This window comes from Perca flavescens, chromosome 18 (assembly GCF_004354835.1).
Source record: "Perca flavescens isolate YP-PL-M2 chromosome 18, PFLA_1.0, whole genome shotgun sequence".
NCBI classification, from domain to species: Eukaryota; Metazoa; Chordata; class Actinopteri; order Perciformes; family Percidae; genus Perca; species Perca flavescens.
The window spans coordinates 18332194-18352949 of NC_041348.1; the positions used below are offsets into that span (position 1 = coordinate 18332194).

The 20756-nt window shown below is 39.1% G+C and overlaps 1 protein-coding gene across 1 annotated transcript; it reads left to right on the top strand.

Annotated features, from left to right (window-relative positions):
- The first annotated feature begins 7867 nt into the window (after nt 1-7867).
- si:ch211-225h24.2 (testis development-related protein) lies at nt 7868-20107 on the top strand. Its single transcript, XM_028606079.1, has 4 exons — nt 7868-8355; nt 13104-13166; nt 17516-17631; nt 18665-20107. Exons 1-4 carry the CDS (start codon nt 8269-8271, stop codon nt 19101-19103), a joined length of 705 nt encoding a protein of 234 aa, XP_028461880.1. The 5' UTR covers nt 7868-8268; the 3' UTR covers nt 19104-20107.
- The last annotated feature ends 649 nt before the right edge of the window (nt 20108-20756 follow it).

Here is a 20756-nt window from a genome sequence, read left to right on the forward strand (position 1 = left end):
CAGTTGTGGATTTAATGTTGGTTGTGTAGTGAGTTGAACTCAGTTGTGGTGGCATTAGGACTTGAGCCAATTAATGATGCATTTTATTTGTTACTGACTTTGTCTTAACACAGATACAGCAAAACTAGGTCATCCTGTTTTTTCTTTAGATTTGCCTTAGTGATGTGAAGCGTTACAAATGCACAACAAAGCACCTTTAAACTTGCATTCTTTTTTATTATTTAATCACTCTGTATGCAAGAATAAATCACAAAGATTGTAAACAACTCGTGCCTCCTGTGGCTTTCTAAAGAACACTATGAAGAGAAAAAATAAATACTTCCTTCATGCTCTAGATGTCAGCATAGATTTTAAGCCATTTTCTCACAGTGAGACAACACATCTCAGTGTGAGCTTTACCCCTCCACTATCCATTACAGTGTGCAAATGGGCGTAATATACAGTATTTGACCGATGGATGAATGAACCGACTGACCCCTACACAAGCAGTAGCATTTGATTAGTGAACCAATTATTTTCAGAAACAAGTATTGTATAAAACTGTACTGCAAACATGCTTAGTCAATAATCACTTCAACACTGTTTTGATGCACTGAGCAATATTTTGGGCAACTTTATGCATCAACATTGCTTTAAGAGTGATGCTGCAGTGATACAAAAAAGTATATTTTTTAAATCTGTCTCACTTGTGAGGTTTGGGGTTTGTCACTGACTCTACAACTATATTTTATTGCTAATTCACACTCTCTCAGCTAAGACAAGTTGATTTGCACCCCCGGTGTTAGTTGCTAGCAAGTCATGCTCAAGGCTACTCAGTTCTGACCCAGTTATAGATCTAAGCTGCTTTGGAAACAACCCCAAATCTATCCAGGTAGGAGTCAGTCAAGGTTACAGTTGTGCCACTCTGGATTTAACAGGAGCTTTAATTTTAGCTTTACAGAGAAATTATATATATATATATATATGTATATATATACGGAAATATACCGTAAATATACCGGGAGCTCCCAACACAGTGAATAACATAGGTTTTTGACCACAAGTTGGAAACATTACAAACATCACTGTGGTTGTCAGAAGCCTTTTGTGCAGAGAAACACACCTGCTCACCTGGGCTTTTTTTATCAGGTTCCCAGCCTCCTCAGGAAAGAGAGGAGTCAGAAGTCAGGGAACGACAGACACAATTTCTTCTCTCCAGCACTCTCTCCAAGTTCACACACACACACACACACACACACACACACACACACACACACACACACACACACACACACACACACACACACACACACACACACACAGAGGTCCATTGTGTGTCTGTTTCAGTGGCTTCTCCTCAGGAGGCTCTTGTTACCATCTCTTACGGCAAACAACAAAGAGCTGAATGTCTTTGCTATCAAAGAGATGGATGAGAACGAGCGAGGAACATATCCACTAGGTATTTTAAAACATTTGAAGGCTTAACACTGCCTGTGTGTGTATGTCCATGCGTGTATGCATATGTGTGTTCATCAGTGTATGAGTCCCTTGAGGAGTTGTCAGTGTTTTCTCTTAGATTCTGATCTTACAGTATCGTACCTGTAGCAAATGAGAGCAAATACCAAGAGTAGCCGATATATCTGTGTAAGATGTACAGAGAGCTGTGTTAGTCTCTGTAACAGTTGCCTTCAGGTGAATCAGAAAACAATGAAGAAATGCATGTCAACCCCTCACAGTATCTTCAGCAGGCAGGTTGTGCAAACTCTTTACAAGTAAAGAAAATAAGAATATATTAATTACACATTGCTGTACAGGAAATATGGCCAAAGTCAAAGGGTGACAGATTAGCTGCCGGCCACGCTGTTACAGTAACAGAAAAACAAGCATTGTGCCTGTGTGTCATTGATACATAATGGCAGTCGCAAGTTCAAGCCCTAATGTTGGCAGGTATCGAGTTAACCACTTTCCCTCCTAAAATACAGTAATCTGAGAAATGAGAAAGCTTTGTTATAAAGGAACAATCAGCTGCACTGAAGGAGAGAAGGACTGGTTGGAAAGGTTTATCAATACTGAAAAACACCTACAGTCAGGATGCTCCAGTGTGTGGCCATATGTAACAAGGTAACTGTTACAGAAAGGTCGTCAAAAGACTACTTCTTTACTTTAAAGCAGCTATAATCTGTATGTTTTGATAACAATGTATCTGATGGCCATGTGAACAGAATAGGACAATGTGAAAGGGGTCCCTCATAGCGTGAACCTACACAGAAGTATTACCTAAATCTACAGCTCCTCTCAACTTTAAGGAGTTTTGTAGTAAGTTTCAACTCCTTGTTTAGCTTCCCGGACTACAACTTTACTGTTTTGGTTCACTCTCACTGGTCCCTAGCGTTGTTTTCAACCGCAGCAGACAGCTGTATTCAGTGAAAAAGCTCTGGTAAACCTGCCGTACACTACCTGCCCAGCACCAAACAGCAGACAGACCCAGTTAGCTGACTAGCTGGTGAAGATAGTGGAAACCAAAAATAGAGATTAAAGAGAGAGTGAATATTGGACTTACATTATACAGAAACACAGCTCCAAATAAAGGATAATATTGCTCCGTAACTGCTAAATGAGCAACTGCTTTCTAACAAGTTTGCCATATCAATGTAATATGTCAATGTTGTGTTCACAACTTTTCTTTGCTTCCACCAAGTGGCCAAAAAAATAATTGCATGTTAAAGTACATTGATTAGTAGATTTAAAGCTTTAGTGTGTAACTTTTAGATATTAATAAACGTCCGTTACAATCAAGCCATTGCCAAATGAGTTGCTATAAGGCTAATTAAGACTATCAGCTCCACACAACTCTCTCTGTATTTCTCAGTATGGCTATGTTCAGAAGATTGTGTCGTCTGGCTCGAGTGAAGATAATTACCTCTTCTGAAGAGTCCATCATGTTTGTTTTAATCCTCCGTGTCCTCCTTGGCTACAAGCAACTATGTGGAGGAGGGGTGGGGGCGCAATTACGGAAGGCTTGTATCATGTGGACTTGCCGGCAGTTTTGTTGTCATTACTTAGAATTCCTCATGGGGGCGACAGAAACTACACACTATAGCTTTACTGTAAGTAGATGAGTTATCTTCTACTGGAGTAATTTAAATCAAGTAACAGTACCTGTCATTACTCTTGTCAAGACATGGATATTAAAAATGTTTTCATTCAATGATATTACAGTTTTAAATTATAATAGTATTTATATTTAATTTCACAACTGTATGCATTTAGTCTTTCTCTCTTTATTCACACACAAACATAAACACTTGTAAACACATGGTCTGGCATGATAAAGCACAATTCCTTTTTTAGCCTGGTGGATTTGTCTGTTGGTGTGTGTGTGTGTGTGTGTGTGTGTGTGTCCTCAGTGACACAGAACATTCTTCCTCCCTTTAAATGCTCTTCTTAAACTTAGAGCTTAGCCTTGTTTGAAACGTGTTCTCTGCCTTGAGCTCATTAAAACACCTATCAGGAGCTAATGTTCTTATTCAGTCCCCTTCTGTGCTGTAATGCACACACCAACACAAAAACAAACAAAACAAACATATATTTATAGATACGTGCATATGACCTAAAAACATTATTAACCAATGAAAGTATTTAATGAAGCTCTTGGCTAATCTATGGACTGACAGAGGAAAAAGCAGCTGTATGGATGTGTGATGTTACCTGGCTGGCAGCTTGTTACTAAACACAAGGAGGCGTGTTTGCCAAGACACATCCAATCTATTTTAGGTCTGCTGTGCAGAATTGATGAGGTGTGACTAAAAACTACCTTGTTGTGAAGATACTTAGGGCGCCACATTACAAGTCTTTGATAAAGTATATTAAAAATGTTCTCTACCAAGTTAGTTGAGCTCGTTACAAATACAAAACAAAATTGTCCCCATGTGTATGAAAGACATACAATACTAACTCTTATGCAAAATTGCCTGAGGGACCAATGGAAAGAAATCTAAAGTTGTATGTGCTTCAAAGCTCAACTGCATGAGTGAAAGAGCACGTACTTTCCTCTAGTTCCTGTGCTAAAGCTGCACTAATGACTCAGCAGTTCAAATTCATAAGCTCTACAACTTCAAGACCCCCCAAGATGTTCACTTTTCCACCACCTCACCCCGACCGTTTCTATCTCTGACCTTTGACATTTACTGGTAAAGACTTTTAGTCTCACATTCTGTTCCCCCCTATTCCTTTTCCGACAGAAAGCTGAAGTTTAATGACCTAATGAGGACAACAGAAAAGACTATTGTTATCAAGACAAGAGAGAAAGATGAGCATTTTTTTATTTACCCAGAACCATTTTAACTGAGTAAACTTAATAAGAAGAGTTAGCTACTTCAAACTAATATTTCCTTAAATTGCTGTCTAAACATGTTCAAATATTTAAGAACAATCTATAACTGCAATACATTCAAGCCAGGAATTCAGTGTGGCGTCAGCCTTTCAGCATATAGCATTCACACATCAATTTCTTTACAAATTGCATTCACTAGTTGCAGTACAATGTCTCCTGTGGAAACAAGCTATCTCCCACTAATGATCTACTTACTCAATTAGTTTCTCTGAGCTTTCTTGCCTAATCTTACTGTAGATTTATTAAAGAAAGCCTCAAATTGAAATAACATGAAAATATTCTACAATCTTCACAAATCAAACTCCTTAAGAAAATGAGCAAGCACACCTCACATGTAGACAGTATTTAAAATTCTATAGAGCCGTTTTAAGTCACTCTTTAGATACCAACTGTTCATTTAAGCTACACAGACAGACAGTCTCTAAGGAACATCTTTGAGAGTTGGCCTGTGAACATAATTAAAGCTTTAATCTCTGTTCTTGGCTAAACAGTTTTGATGTAGTCCCGTGGCTTTGTGCAGGAGAACCCTGTGACCTGTGTATCTCGTCAGATAGTTGTTGATAAAGGTTATTCTCAGCTGGCTTCTTCTGTTTGCTGAGTAACCACGACAGCACTGAACACTTTGTGAAAAAAAGATTTAAACAATTCTTTACATTCAGAGGTCAAAAATCTTGATGGACTGTAAATATTAAGTGTGATATACAGAGTTATGTAACCTGATAATAATTATTTATTTTTTTGGTGAACCATTGTTAATACAAAAGACTCAACATAGCTACTTTCAAATTAATAAGATGCTGTGACCTACAAGAACTGCATTTGCACCGCATTTTCTGCCTCTTCTTAGTTGTTATAATATCTCTAAAAAAGTACTATTAAGCAAATAAGAAATGAAGCACACTGCCCTACACATCCTTCAAGCCCAGTCTAAGCTGTACAGTATGTGTCCATGTGAGACATTAAAGCAGGTTGGATAATCCCAGTAGTGTTCCCACATGACTGTGTGACCCTGTCGGACCTGACCTCATGTTTCAATGAACAGAACAGCTGACGTAAGAGTAATGTATAAGAACATACACACAGACGCACATCATGACATGTTCTAATTGATAAACAGGGCTTGATTAACCCTCTGGGCCCCTGGGCACTTTCTGACTCTTTAGGTTACACTTACAATAAGTCCCCCTATTTAGCATTTATAAGCAGTTTATACATATTGTGCATGTGTGTCTCTTGATACAAAACTAACATTGTAAGTGATTGGTAAGGGCTATCTTCGCAGTTCAGGGAGGTAAAGGGATATGGATGTTTCAAATGCAGTTTGAATGGTAAAAATCCCAGTCTGGGGCCCTAGAGCAATTGCTTTGGCTGGTTGGTTCTTACCGTCTGTATTTTGATTACAAATATTTTAAAGCTACATGGTATAATCAGTATCTAGCAGACAATTCATCCTCCTAATGTGGTGTGAATGGTGTCAGTTTGTCTTCCCAAATCTATGGGTTCCAATAAGGTGAGAGATTCCTAATTTGTAACCAACAGTAATTTTAGGGCAAAAACAATCAAGATGATTGATTGGTGACATACACATACATATACATACCACTTAGACTGTAAATAACCACTGTAGAGATACTGTGGGAATACACATAGCAGAAAGTGTCTCAAATGAACAGCTGACCCACTAATGACCTCAGAGGTCAAAAGTCACTGGCCTGCCTGTTGACGGGTGATGGACACGTCCTAACAGCCAGTCATAGCTTATGTCAGCTGGTGCTAATGAAGAGCTGACACCAAACCACACAAAAGCAGTTAATTATGAACACTACTAAACAAAGAGCTTGTTGCACAAAGACAAAGTAACATCACAAACTGAAACAGGGCTAAGCATTGTTTTTAGTATAGATTTTGAGGGGAACATTGCATAACACCTTGTGTTAAACAAAACTTGTCTCTAAACCTGTTCTGGGCAGAAAAAATGTTAAATTGTCAAAAACAGTCTGAGTGTGTTTCTTTTGGTTTTTCCTGTAAGTTCATACACATCTAACAATCCACATTCCCCGCTGACTTAATGTAGATATTGAAATGGGAATTTAAGAACCTTTGAATCAGGCGCTAAACTGTAACTATTTTAAGAGGTCTGCCCGCCAGCATAATGTGTCATTTGTTTCCTCTGGCATCAGAGGTCTTAGAGGGGGGGGAGATTTCATTTCCTAATGAAATACATAAGTAACTCCAAAAAGTCCCATTATAATCATATTGAGTCAAATGAGTAGCCTAACTCACAAACATGACTGTAAACTTTGGGTTTTATTTTATTCAACAAACAGTCTTTGTCTGTAGTAAATACGGGATTGGCCTTCAACAAAAAGATAAGATTAAAACAAACTATCCAGTTGCTTTCATGTCAAGGACTTCAAACTGACTGAAGAATTGTTTTAGTCCCTGAAAGCTGGAAGGATTCAGGAGAGAAAGGCTTTGACCTAAATAACTAATTTTAATACTTCTACACATTGTTTGACTGTAATGGGGAAAAAACAAGAGCTAGATTTAGATTTGTATGTGGTGACTGTGTGTCTTTCTGTATTTTTGATTAAAAAAAGAAGAAAAAAAATTGGGCCTAGATTTCCTCTTAATCTTTCCATGATTCCTGGTGCAACAGATCAGAAATACCCATGGCAATGGTAATAGGCCAACTGTACATTTAGATATTATTAGGTAATAGGCCAACTGTACATTTAGATATTATTAGGTAATAGGCCTACTGTACATTTAGATATTATTAGGTAATAGGCCAACTGTACATTTAGATATTATTAGGTAATAGGCCTATACTGTACATTTAGAAATTATTAGGTAATAGGCCAACTGTACATTTAGATATTATTAGGTAATAGGCCAACTGTACATTTAGATATTATTAGGTAATAGGCCTACTGTACATTTAGATATTATTAGGGCGATTAACAATTCAGAGTGAAATATTTAACTTTTTACTTTACTCCGTTTCCATGACAGCTATAGTTACTTTGCACATATATATATATATATATATATATATATATATATATATATATATATATATATATATATATATATATATAGCCTATATACTGTACATGTTTTTGTACGAGTAATAATAATCCAAATGATATCTTATATAATTATATAACATTGGCAGGCGAGATTTAGGTACTTTTATTTTTTTTATTTTAATTTAGTTGAGAATGCTTCTACTCATGAAATTTTTACTTAGGAGACTTTACATTTTTGTATTGAAGTAAAGTATCTATTATACTTCTTCCACTACTGAATCAGAGTATAGAATTCAAACGGATTTATCTATTTTAAATACAATTTGACTCCCTGGTCAGTCAGCAGCTTCCAAATATCCGTTCCGTGTTTTTCCAGTCTTCAAGTCATTCAGAATATGAAAAAGTTACTTTATTCTGCATGAATGCGTAACTCAATGCTTGCCTTGGCCAGAGATGAGACGTATGACCCCTTCCTCCTTCTACCATGGCAACTTTAAGGAACCCGAGCAGCGGGGAGACTGTGGGAGGAGCGACGGGTTGAGATCCAGGTGGTCGAGCCTGCGTAAAAACGCACCAAACACAAGTCAAAACCGAAATAGTGAGTGTCATAGAAAAAAAGCTCGATGCTCGAACTCCTGGCACTTCTATGAATGAATAACCTGTGTTCCGAAAACGCCTCCTGGATCAGCTGATTTAGAAATAACCAAAAGAGCGGAACGCGCTGCGTTGGTGCGTTGCTGCCATCTCCACAGAAAACGGACAAAACAGGACCAAACGGTTCGGTGTGAACTCCAGATTTGTGACCAAAGAAGGCAACTTTAATTTAAACGATCAAGAAGGCTTGTTTCAGCGACAAGTGGAGATATGTTCAAGAAAAGCAAGAGTAAAGTGCTGGTGGATTATGCGTCAGAGGAAGACGACATGTCCTGGCACTATCATCACTCCTACAAGGTAAAGAGACGGATGGAAAGGAAACAATTCACCGCTAACAATGACCGTGCTTATGTTGGGTTTCTTTCCTACAAGAACAGGGTTAAAACATGTCAAAAGGATCATGTGTTACTCTACTAGAACGTATTATTCCACTTGTTCAGGCCATCGTTTCACTTGTTTAAGGATTTTTTTTAACAAGTGCCAAAATGAGGCTCAAGGGCTAAACATCAAAGCTGGGCCAAAACCCATTGTTAACCACAGTTTTCCCCAGAATTATTTTTAAAACAGTTTAAATTATCAGATCATTCTGATGGATTTTTTTTTGGACAAGTGCTCAAACTCCTGTCAGCTGAGAAGGAAAGTGACAGAAAATGCTGAGAGGTCAAAGAAGAGAGAGTTAGCTCATTGTCTCCCCAGAGAGAACCAAAACCAATCGAAAGACTTTTAGATTTAAATGTGTCAACTTTGAACCTATAAAGCTTAAAGATCAGTTTGGCTTTACACACAGAACACACACACACACACACACACACACACACACACACACACACACACACACACACACACACACACACACACACACACACACACACACACACACACACACACACACACACACACACACAAGATCAGCTTAAAGGATTTACACACAGCACTTGATATTGGAAAAAGAGAATTACCCGCACACACACACACACACACACACACACACACACACACACACACACACACACACACACACACACACACACACACACACACACACGAACAAACATGCTCCTTCACAGAAATCTACGTTTCTCAGGTGAGCAGCGGTGTGTGAGGTCTAAGAGCTTCTGTATCAGCACTTGCTAGCAGCTGGGCTCTGTCAAGGTGCTGGACAGCATATGGGACAAGCCATGATAAGCCAATGACAGTAGAGACAGCACAGTACTTTGCAAGGCGTTTAGCCCTCTTTTTAGGCATCCCAAGTTGTTAAAGCCCCGTTACGACCAGCACGTGAGTGTGTCCTAGGCTGCCAAATGGGAAAACAAGTAGCGTGCTCCTATTCAGCTGTGAGATGATATTTAGGAGTAGTTGGCATTACATGGCCTTGGTCAGAATCAAAGGTACAGACTACCTCTAGAACAAACACTTTTTTGGACTTTTCATTGACCAATGCAACATCTGGTGTATTACCAGAAAGATGTGAGAAAGTACCTGAGTTACTATTTGCAGAGATGAAACATGAAAGTTTTTTTTAAAGATTATTTTTTGGGCTTTTCCACCTTCATTTTGATAGGATAGCTGGGTGAGAACGAGGGGGAAGACATGCAGGAAATAGTCACAAGTCAGATTTGAACCCTAGACCTCTGCGTTGAGGCATAAACCTCTCAGTATACGTGCCCCTGTGCAAAAAAAAGGGGATCATTTTTCACACAGGGAAGAAAATTATTTAAAAAGTTCATTTTTAAACATGAACTTGTGGTAAACCATGTTTTAACCAGTGCTTGTGTTCAGTGTATCGCCATACAGCAGTCACTGAATGTATAAATGTGTCATGTAGTAGGCAATTGGGAACATCAACCAACACCACTTCCCAGCATTTTCCATCTGTTGTTGTGATAATGTGGAGATCTTCGACCCTTGGCTGGGTTTTATTGGCCATTCTTGACTTCCAGCCTGGGAACCAACGCATGTGGCCCTTACCTCCGAAGAGCTGCTTTGAGTTCAGTTTGTGACTCTGTCTACTACTACAGACGATGAGAGCTGATCTGAGATCAGAGCGGTAACTTCTCCCCAGAATTCCTGGGAAAGTCATCAGGGAGGTCTCCGCAAGTCGGCATGGTGATTACATGAAGCGGTCAGGGGTCGGATCATAAAATGTCGTTAACACAGTGAAAAGGCAGATCCAGCCTAGCAGGGATACAGGATGAAGCAAGGATAGAGAGTTATGATAACAAAGTCTGTATGTGCAGGCTTTTCCTTCCCCTGAGAGGGCAAAAGATAGATTATCTGGAGCATCTCTGCATCACGATCACATTGCATGAATCTTTTACCCTCTTTTTGAATTCTTTTAAAGTTAACAAAGATATTCAGACTGTCAGACTTTTTAAAGTGTGAACTGAGACAGATTCAGACATACCTATGAAACAATGAGATTAAGCCTATATATGTACAAAGTCGTATTTTCTGTACTTATAGTTATTACAAGATGCAGTAGGTCTTTTTCTTTTGCAGTCACCCATACAGACAGACACAGACAGAAATCAGTAGGCAGACAGATAGAGACAGACAAGTATACTGTAATAAAGGGATAATACATCCATTGACGGACAGCGGAAAAGAAGGGGAAATTAATATCTGTCCTCCCTCCACAGTGCTCTAGGGCGACTACAGTGCAGGCACTGTGCCGCAGCTTGCTTTCTCTCACTCTCTATTGAAGTTCAACAGGCTGCAAGAGGCAGCTGGGAGCTTGCAGGAGGTGCGTGTGCCTGTTTGTCTATGGCTTAAAGTGGTAACACACTTAATACTTCAATAACACCACTCTAATACCACCATTGGGGCCCTCTTTGTGAAGTGGGATCATGAGAGTACAGATCAAGTCCGAGCAAAAACTTCAGACGGCCTCACATGTAAATCATTAGCTGTACGGGAAAAGAAAGGTAAAGCTGTGTGGATCATCTATTGAAGGAAGGGGTTAGGGTTAAAATTGTGGAAATAAAACATTTGTGAGTTTTGTCTTACACGTTCAAACAAAATCATCACGATGTAAAAAAATAAAGGGGTTGTCTGAAGCCTTTTTTAATTTAAAACAATATTTTGACTTTCGAAATATGATTATTATTCTTACAGAGATTTAGACCAGAAGATTGATACTCTGCTCTCAGCATAGAGTGGTATCAATCTTTTCATCTAACTCTTGTCAATGTTGAAATATTCATTTAAATATATTTGGTCAAATGTTTGGTGAAACATACTGCAGGCAAAAATACTTTTTTGACACTCTTGGCTTGGAAAATGTGGAGTAGGCCTACTCTTGGTGTGCAATGGCTTTTGGAAAGTACTGTTGTCACTTTTTAAATTCACTGTGTCTTAAATGCCTAGTAATTTGGCTTTTTTAGCGGTAACATTTACACACTTGCACACAGACACAGTCACAGAGGGAGAGAGAGGCAGACAGAAAGAAAATGACCCCCTGAGGTGCAAAAGCAGAACTCTTGTTTTCTGTTGTCAGGAGCGTTTTTTTTCCCCAAACAGTACCCTCTTTCCCCTCCCCTTACTCTTTCCCTCTGTTCCAAGTTGTTAATGCTTTTACGCTCTAACAACAGTCAGCAATCAGGTTGTGTGTGAGAGAGTGTGTCTTTGATCAGCTCAGGTGGCGGAGTCCCAGCAGACTTTGCTCAGACATGTCCACCCACTGTTTCTCCTTCTCTCACTCTCTGTCTCATGGAGTTGTTAGATGTTAAAGGTTATTACAGCTTTGATCATTATATAGGAATTCTGGCTCCACAGTAGTAATCTCAGGCTCAGATGCACGTCTGATGACTTCTTGCTGCCCTCTTCTTTTGATTTAATGTTTTTAAGATGTTTGGAGCAAGTCCAAGTCAAGACTTACAGGCAAAGGCACAAGTCAATGACAAAGGTAAATTTCAGTCAAAATGGATATCTAAGGTTAAACACATTCTTGATGAATGTGTGTTATCATATTTATGATTTATGATTATGTTTGATTATGGACATATAAATCCAGAATACATTAAATTTAAGGATACTCTATAGAGGTGGCATGATGAGGGTTATAACTCATTTAATTTCATGTGAAAATATCTTTTTTTGGCTGAGCCCTGTGCACAGAATTAATCTGTCTATATTTAGGAGTAGTAATCATAATCTGCCAAGTTCACAAAAATAACTTTTTGGTGACTATGTGCCAAGACTGTTGCTTTCCAGCGTGAAGTATTTAGGGAGTCAAGTCCCCATATTTCAGTTAGGTTCAACTTTAATGTCATACTTGCATGCAACAAAACATAAGCTGGTGTGACTTTCTAAAAAAAGAAGAAAAACTAAAGAAAAGAAGGCAGTTGTAATAAAAAATATATAATAAATAAAAGTGCAAGTTTTAATTTGCAAAATTATTTCAAGAGACAGGATGTATACCGTTGTTTTGCACTGTAAACATACTGTCTCTCTCACAGCAGTTCCGTTTTTGACTTCAGTCCAACTCAAGTCCAACTGAAAAGTTTCAGGCCTACAGCTCTGTCTTATCAAAACAAAGTATCGTCACATAAAATAATAAAAACAATGAAACTATGACACTGACATTATACAAAGGATAATGAAAAACGTTGGAAGAAAGCCTGTAGACTGAAGCACAATGGAGCCGAAATAGCTCCACTTATATAGGATACCCAAATAGTGTCATGTACTGTTGAGGCAATAGGTCATGCATTTATTTTCTTTCTCTTTTGTTTAAATCTGCCCTCTGAGTTCAGTTGCTACCTCTCATCCTCCCCGGTCCATCTCGCCCTCCAAACATAGCGTTCTGTTTATGTTACACCTCTGAAAAAAGTTGCCCTCTCTTTTGGAGGAAAGCCTGCAAACAATCACACACACACACACACACACACACACACACACACACACACACACACACACACACACACACACACACACACACACACACGTCTCTGCCGCAGTGTGTGGATGGTGTTGTGTTTGTGTTTGGGGGTTGCTATCCATGTTAACTTACTGTTGGGGTATGTGTGTGTATTTGTGTGTCACAGGACAAAGACATAGAAGGAGAGGAAGAGGAAGAGGAGGAGGAAGCTGTCACTGCAGTATCCAAGGTAAACAGCACACCGTCACAGCTAATTCCAACCTAGCACAGACACATACATACTATTTGCTTGCAACTTTAAAAAAAAAAAAATTTACACAGTTATCCCCTAAGATATGCACTCGTCCAACTCTTATCTTCTCACACATTGACCGAACACACACGCACAAGCCCACAATATTGCACTTTTGACGTCACAAGAATCAGTCTTATGTCACCCAAAACATCAGATCGTTTGATAACTCATCACCCCCAACTCACATGCACAGGCAGTTTTTTCTTGTCAGATGGCCACAAAGTGTTTTGCGGTGCAGCTGAGGTAAAGCATGAGGGTCAGAGGACTGCTGTGTTTATCTGTAAACACCACGACTGTCTGTTAGCTGTTTTTTGTTATGACGGATGCTTGTGTACGTGTACTGTTATCCTGATCCTAAAACCCACAGTTTGGTGCTATGGAATGAGGTCTCTGTAGTTTAGGGTCAAGATTTAAAGGATCATTGTGGTTTATTACATCTTGGGTCTTATATTTTTTTGACCATCATTTTCTTATCAGTAATAATAACATTGTATTCACCATGTTAATTGCTGAGATCTGCGCGCTGCAACAACGTTAAAAATATGATCATACAAGCTTTAAACAAACCCTTTGTCAAACTTATTTGGAAGAAAAAACGAACATTGCACGTGCAATGAAGGATTATTACAGACAATTAAGGTTCAGTGACTTGCAGTATAACTTAAAAATAAAGTGGTTTACAAAAAATATTTGTACAAAGTATTTATGCTCAGTAACTGGCAAGTGTCACGTAGCAAACAGAACCAACTGACAAAGCTAATGTAAGCTTGCTAGTATATTACCCTTTTAAAATGATGTAAAAAAATTTTTAAATTACATTTCACTAAAACATCACAATGCATCTCAAATGATTAAAAGTTATGCCAATAACGTTTGACTGAGTGACCAAGTAATATTGGTTAGCTAAACTGCATAGCTAACTCTGAATCACACTCAGTGTGCACATATATACAGTACATAAGTAAGAGTTATAAAGGTTGAGAACAGTTAAATAAAAGACCTGCATATCCAGACAGTTAAGTTTAATACATCATTTGAAACCCAAAACTGTTATTTTTGGCATTTTTGTTATACAGTAGTTGTGATGCTGCGGTGACTTTCCCTTGCTCTTGAGTGGACAGCACTAAACTTGTTTGCTTACACATTATAAAGAAATGTCATGTTAGGCTAAAGGTCATAGTAAGTCTGGTGGAGAAAATATCTTTGTCATCATCTCTGTAAACTTTCAATTTGTAAATAATGTTTTTTAGTGTGTGCATGTGTGTGTGTGTGTGAGAGAGAGAGAGATTATGTACTTTGTTGTGTGATTATGTGCTTTGTCCATGAGCGAAATGTCACATCTCCTGATCTGTACTGACAACAAGTCTTTACTCAAAGGTGTGGTCATGTCTGAACTCTTCTGAACCATGTAAAGTGTTGGCTGCCTTCCTACTGCATGTATAGCTACTATAGGTGACTTAGTTCACAGGACATATTTCAAGACCTGTCCTGTTTGTGAGGACAAGGGTGGCTGGGCTGGAGAAGGGAAGGAAACGCAGCATTCTTTCGAGGAGCTGGGCCTTTTGGACGGGAACAATCACTGTGGAAGAAAAACAAGGCTGAAAATAGCCACAGACTGCTCTGACATTGTGGAAGGCTACAATTCTTAGCTATATGCTCATATTAGGACACACAAAGTAAACACGGAGTCCTGGAAGTGGAGGTTACCTTTCACTGTATTTCCATGCTCATTTGTTCCATGCCAATTTTCCAAAAGTCATCAAGCTTTACCAAAAATCATGTTTCTTAAGCAGATGTCCTAAAGGACTTATTTTAAAAAAGACCTATTGGCTGGCACTTAACCCCCTGTAAAACCACAACCTTTTTAAATGTTGGTTCTTGTTACAGATTAAACAAACTAGATAGTGAGGTGAAGTCAGAGTTGCTGGTAGGTGGATTTTGTTACCTTCCGATAGAGCTAGGCTAGCTGTTTCCCCCGCTGACTGTAGCGTTATATTGAATGGATGGATATGAGAGTGTGTCAATCATTAATCTAACTCTTGCAAGAACGCAAATAAGCGTTACTATTTCTTCAAGTCATTTATCACGCAGAAATACATTTGCTGACCCAAGCTTCTTGAAAGTGACAATTCACTGGTTTGCGATCTACAGTTTACTGTTTATGGACTAAATAATTAATCAATTAAAAAAGACATGTTAATTTATGATGGAAATAATTGTTAGATGGAGCCCTAATGCATACCATATAGCAGAGAGATACAGGAAAAAAAATTGCAAGCAACTAAGGTTGTGGATGGATCATTAAAAGTACATTCAGCCACTAATACCTGAAGCTGAGGCTTCCACATAACCTCCAAAAGCAATGATCTGATTGCTGTCTCTAAAAAACTGTATTGTGTCTGACAACCACAAGTAGCAATATTTCCAAATTTAAATGCTTTTCTAATCTCCCAGCTTTCCACTCTTTGGTATGAATGGAGGAATTCGGTCCAATAAGAGCTCTATTGTTCTTCCAGGCATGGAGCTGTAGGTACAGCTCCCCCACACAGCATGCCTCAGTGAGCTGCTTGGTTTACCTACCTGTTGGCCAGAGAGATTACTGGGCACTGAGCTGCTTTAGATCTAGAGGCCTGGAGGTCAATGCTGAAGAAAATGGTGAATAGTCACATCCATGCATGCACATACAGAGCTGCAATATAGCTAGTTCACACACACACACACACACACACACACACACACACACACACACACACACACGCATGCACGCATGCATGCACGCACTCACACACACACACACACACACACACAAACACACTGATACACTCAATCTATGTTGGCATCTCTGGTTTTCTGTTACTGCAAAGCTGGAACTACAGTAAATTTGATTCACAGTTTACACTTGATGGCACACAGGAAACAAGAAGCAGAGCGTGGAAAGAGACAGAAGGAGTCAGGGTGTTGAAATAGCTGAGACGAAAGTTTTGTAAATATTATTTTTTGATGGTAATAAACTCCAAGAAACTGGCAGCGTTCTTGCTCTGAGGCGTGTCCACAATGATGAGAGGTGAGACAAGAAGGATTTGATTTGTTTATCAGCAACAGTGCCTGTCTCCCTATGAGATACCACAGTGAGCAAAGTGTTTACAAATCCATCAAATGTCACATAGTTTTCAATATGAGAAGAGATTATGAGTAATCTGTGTGTGTGTGTGTGTGTGTGTGTGTGTGTGTGTGTGTGTGTGTGTGTGTTAGATGAACAAACAGTTCTGTATAAGTTCATGTTATCTGAATTGTGACATTGTGAAGCTTGATCTCAGACCTGATGACAGATCTTATTGTGCATGTTCCTGTTTGGTTTAAGAGATGACTGCTTTCATGTCCAGCTAGTTGTTTGCTTGGTGTTATGTCTGTGTTTTCCATACATGCAGCGCTTTGAATTGAGCACCTCCTCAATAGAAAAAAAGAAATAGAAACAAAAGAAGTTAAGTAGGTCGCCAAGGTCAGACGCGTTCATCAAATGATGTTGTGAGTTCTGAGAATGTTTTGTCAACAGTAAAGCAAAGGCAGGCACGTATATGAGAAGGAGTCAACGTTATGGCCTTTATGGCCTTGACAGTTGACATTGGGAATTCTTCCCAGGCACGGCGAGAAACTGAGCCAAAGGGTTGTTCCATAATCGCAGAGGATGGCGCACGGTGGAAAGCAGCAAAGGCAGGGAGGAATTCTGATGTGACGGGGGAGACCGGGGGAGTCTCAGAGGGAGTGGAGGGTCTGCCACTGGAATGTGCCGTGCATTACTGCCAAGTAAATGCCACTCAGATGCTCTCTCTCTCTCTGTATTTATCTATCTATAAAACAGAATATGTAGTTATAAGGTTTTTGTCCGACAGCAATAAAAAAGTTGCCTGGTATTGAGAATTAATTAATACCAATTAATTGGTATTAAGAAAAAAAATGTCTTTCTACCTGCGTGATAGTGATTTCTGTAATTGTTAACTTGAAAAGAGTGGCTATGGACGATGGACATGTAGGTGATTAAGGTTTGATGGCGAGCACATTTCATTAGTTTGGAGCCAATAAAAGAATTTCAAAACGTGCACATTCATCAATCTGAGCATACGGCTGTTTTTCTAAATTCCTGTAAAGTTGACTTCACCCTGTTCAGAAAGCATAAATAACATTTACAAATCAGAGATAACAAGCTAACATGCAACAGATGCAAGTCATCATTTGAGCTTGGCAATTCAAAATCAAATACTCTCTTGTGTGCCGGTTTCTGTCAGGAGGCCAAGGTGAAGAAGATCATGTCCAAGAAAGAGAAGAGGGAGAAGAAGATGTTCTCCTCTAAAGATGATGAGCACTTCTTGTTGACCGGAGTAAAGCTGGCGGACCGCAGAGGGTGAGGTTACACACACATTAACTGTATTATTACACGTGTCACTCCTTCATCAAGTAGCATCATAGTTTGTTGTGGTAAAGCCGCACCATCTCAACTTGAAACCACATTAAAATACCTACAAGTTAGAGTTGCAATAAAAGATTCCTCATAATAAATTCTTTTAAAAATATTTAAAGGAATAGGTTGATATTTTGGAAATAATTTATAATTTATTGTACATTACAATTTCCTCAATTACCTTATACCCAAACTAATAAACAATGCAACATTTCCATTTATACAAAATATCAACTATAAGGGGAACCCTTTCCATATGGCCATACATACATTCATATCCTGAGTCTAATCCATGGATGATTCAATTGCAAAACTGACACAAGTCTTGAGGAAAAGTATTTGCTACATAGATGTCTTTGACATTAAAAAGAGAATAGAGCCAAATTATGAAACAAAAGACATCTGGTTCACACTTTTTTTTTTTTTAAAAGTCCTACTGCATGTGCCAAAAAACATTCTGATATTGATTGCCAGGTGGATTTGAAGCCACAAAAAGAGCCTCTGTATAAGTAGTCCGCTTTTCAGTCAAGACCGCATTACCACGACCAGCATATGAAATGAATGTCAGACGTGCTGGTATATATTAAGGGGCCATTACTGGTCAAGTGTGTGTAGTAAAAAATATTTACAAAGTTGATTAGAAATAATGGAGTCACGTCCAACCACTTATATTTGTTTGAATGTAAGGCAGACCTTCATTCGCCAGCAGTTATTCAGTTTCAGACCCCTTGAGGAAGTGGAACATGTTTGTTCAACATGAGGAAAACCTAAATCAATCACCCCTCCGTGACAAACAACCGGGAATTCTTATATAATGGCTTTCTGCACGGGGAAAGTTCCACTCCCCAGTGTAAAGATGTCTCGTACCTCACCCAGTCAGTTCTATTTATAGTTAAGGTGTGAGTGGTCGACTGGTTATTTTATTTTGCCACTTTTATATTTATGCTTCTCTCCCTCTCTCTGTTTTTCTCTAAAGGTCTCACAAGAAAATCAAGGATGACGAGAAGGAGAAGGAAAAGAAGGACAAGCCAGACAAGGGCCACTGTTTCTGGGAGAGCGTTACCATGACGATGAGGCAAATCTCCCCCACCAAAAAACTGGAGAAGATGGAGGGCTGGGAGCCACCTCACCTGGAGAACTTAACTGAGACTGTGACTGACGAAGCCCCAGAGGACAAGAGCCAGAAAGGGGGCTCACCAGTGTCCTTCCCCGACTCTCTAGGCCTCCCGTTGGAACTGGCCTCCTGGGCGGGCCGGGGTCTTGAGGAGGACTCCTCCCGCTATGCTAATCTGTCGGACTCCAAGGATTCAACAGCTGCCATCAGGTGGACAGCCCGTGCCAAAGTCAAGCTGGCTGGCATCAGCAGGATGAGCAGAGGGATTGTGTCAGAAAGTGCTTGGGAGGGGTTTAAATAGAAGCCATTTTACCTTCTATGCCTCTCCCTCCTCACCAATGTACCATCAGTAAAGAGGATGAAGACCTGAACCAAATATCTGCTCGTCTCTGTTATCTAGTTCTGGATGAAAACGGTGTTAATGTCAACTGGTATTGAGATGCTGTTGTAAAGCCCTGAACATAACACATGATGTTTGTCCCTATTGTTTTAGCTTTGAAGACCTTCAAGACAATATATGTCAGTTTTATGAATAGGCTTTTTTTGGCTACTTTTAAATCACTGGCATAACTGTAAATTACAACAAATAAAAGCCTTAAACTACTGTACAGTTTTAACTGTGATACCCACAGGCCTGCCATTTAGACATTTTATATTGCCAAGAGTGAGTAGAGTGATTTTCATGTCATTATTGTGGCTGTCAGTGGTAGAGAATTCATACGAATATGCAAACCTGCTACTGAAAACTTGGTTTTCAGTTCCTTTCTGTCTATGCAGTTACAGCATCTGTAATTTATCCATAAACAATGGGCTTAAAATCTGTGCAATCATGAATCAGTTTATGAAACACGTTTGATCTGGAAAATCAGTGTGTTTGTATGCGTGTGTGTGAACAAGAGGTAGAGGAGAGGATATGAGTTTGTTGATAGACAGGCATGCACATTTGTAATATAGAATGAGATTTGAAGTTCTGTTGTTGTGTTGGGAATATGCGGGGGGAATAAATCCAAGCAACCCCTACAGTGTCACAGATTGATACGTTTAAATCCAATGCTGATTTTTTTTAATTTGTAAGGACAAGATGACAACTCAAACTCTGTGTATACATGTTTCTCGAGAAAAGCAGTGAATCCATGCACCTGTGAAGTGCCTTGTATCAATAGAATGACATGTGTTGCTGTACATTTGAACTAGACCAAAAAATGAGCAAAAAAACTGCTGAGCTCATCACAGTGTCTACGCATGTGGGTCAACCCAGCATGAATTTGTGCTGCATCAGCCATTAAAGTGCTCATATTACGCTTTTTCCCTTTCCTTTATTGTGTTATATATCTTTTTTGTGCATGTTATAGGTTTAAAAAGTGAAAAAGCCCAAAGTCCACCCCATCTCCAACAGAAAACACGGTTTACAAACTGCTCCAAACAGCTCTATTGTAGTCCAGCCTTTACTTCTGCTGGTCACTTTGTAACACGTTATAATACTCGACTAGCTGCTAGCGTGGCACTCCCTCATCCTCTGCTTCTTACAGTAATGGCTAGTGTGATGCCTCACTCTGTAGCTAAAACAGAGAGCTCACCACACAGGGTGAATAGAGGAGCTGCAGCAATGTGCAGTACAACAAAAATATGGTGTTTTTTGGAAAATTAAACCATATTAACCTATTCTGGTACAACCTCTAAATATAATTATGAACCTGAAAATGAGCATAATATGAGCACTTTAAGACAGTAATTGGTTTCCAATCACTGGATGCTGTTAGCTTCACCAGCAGAAGCAACAGAAGTGTTTTTGCGCTGCGTTATATAAAAACCTGGTCTGTTTGTTAATGCTATTTGCATATCTGTATATTGTATTGGACTGAGACAACGATTTTTCTTTTAGGTGAATGAGAAACATCATGCCACTGATGTTTGCTTCTCTTCTTTTTCTCAGTTTTTTATCGGTTTGCTGAAT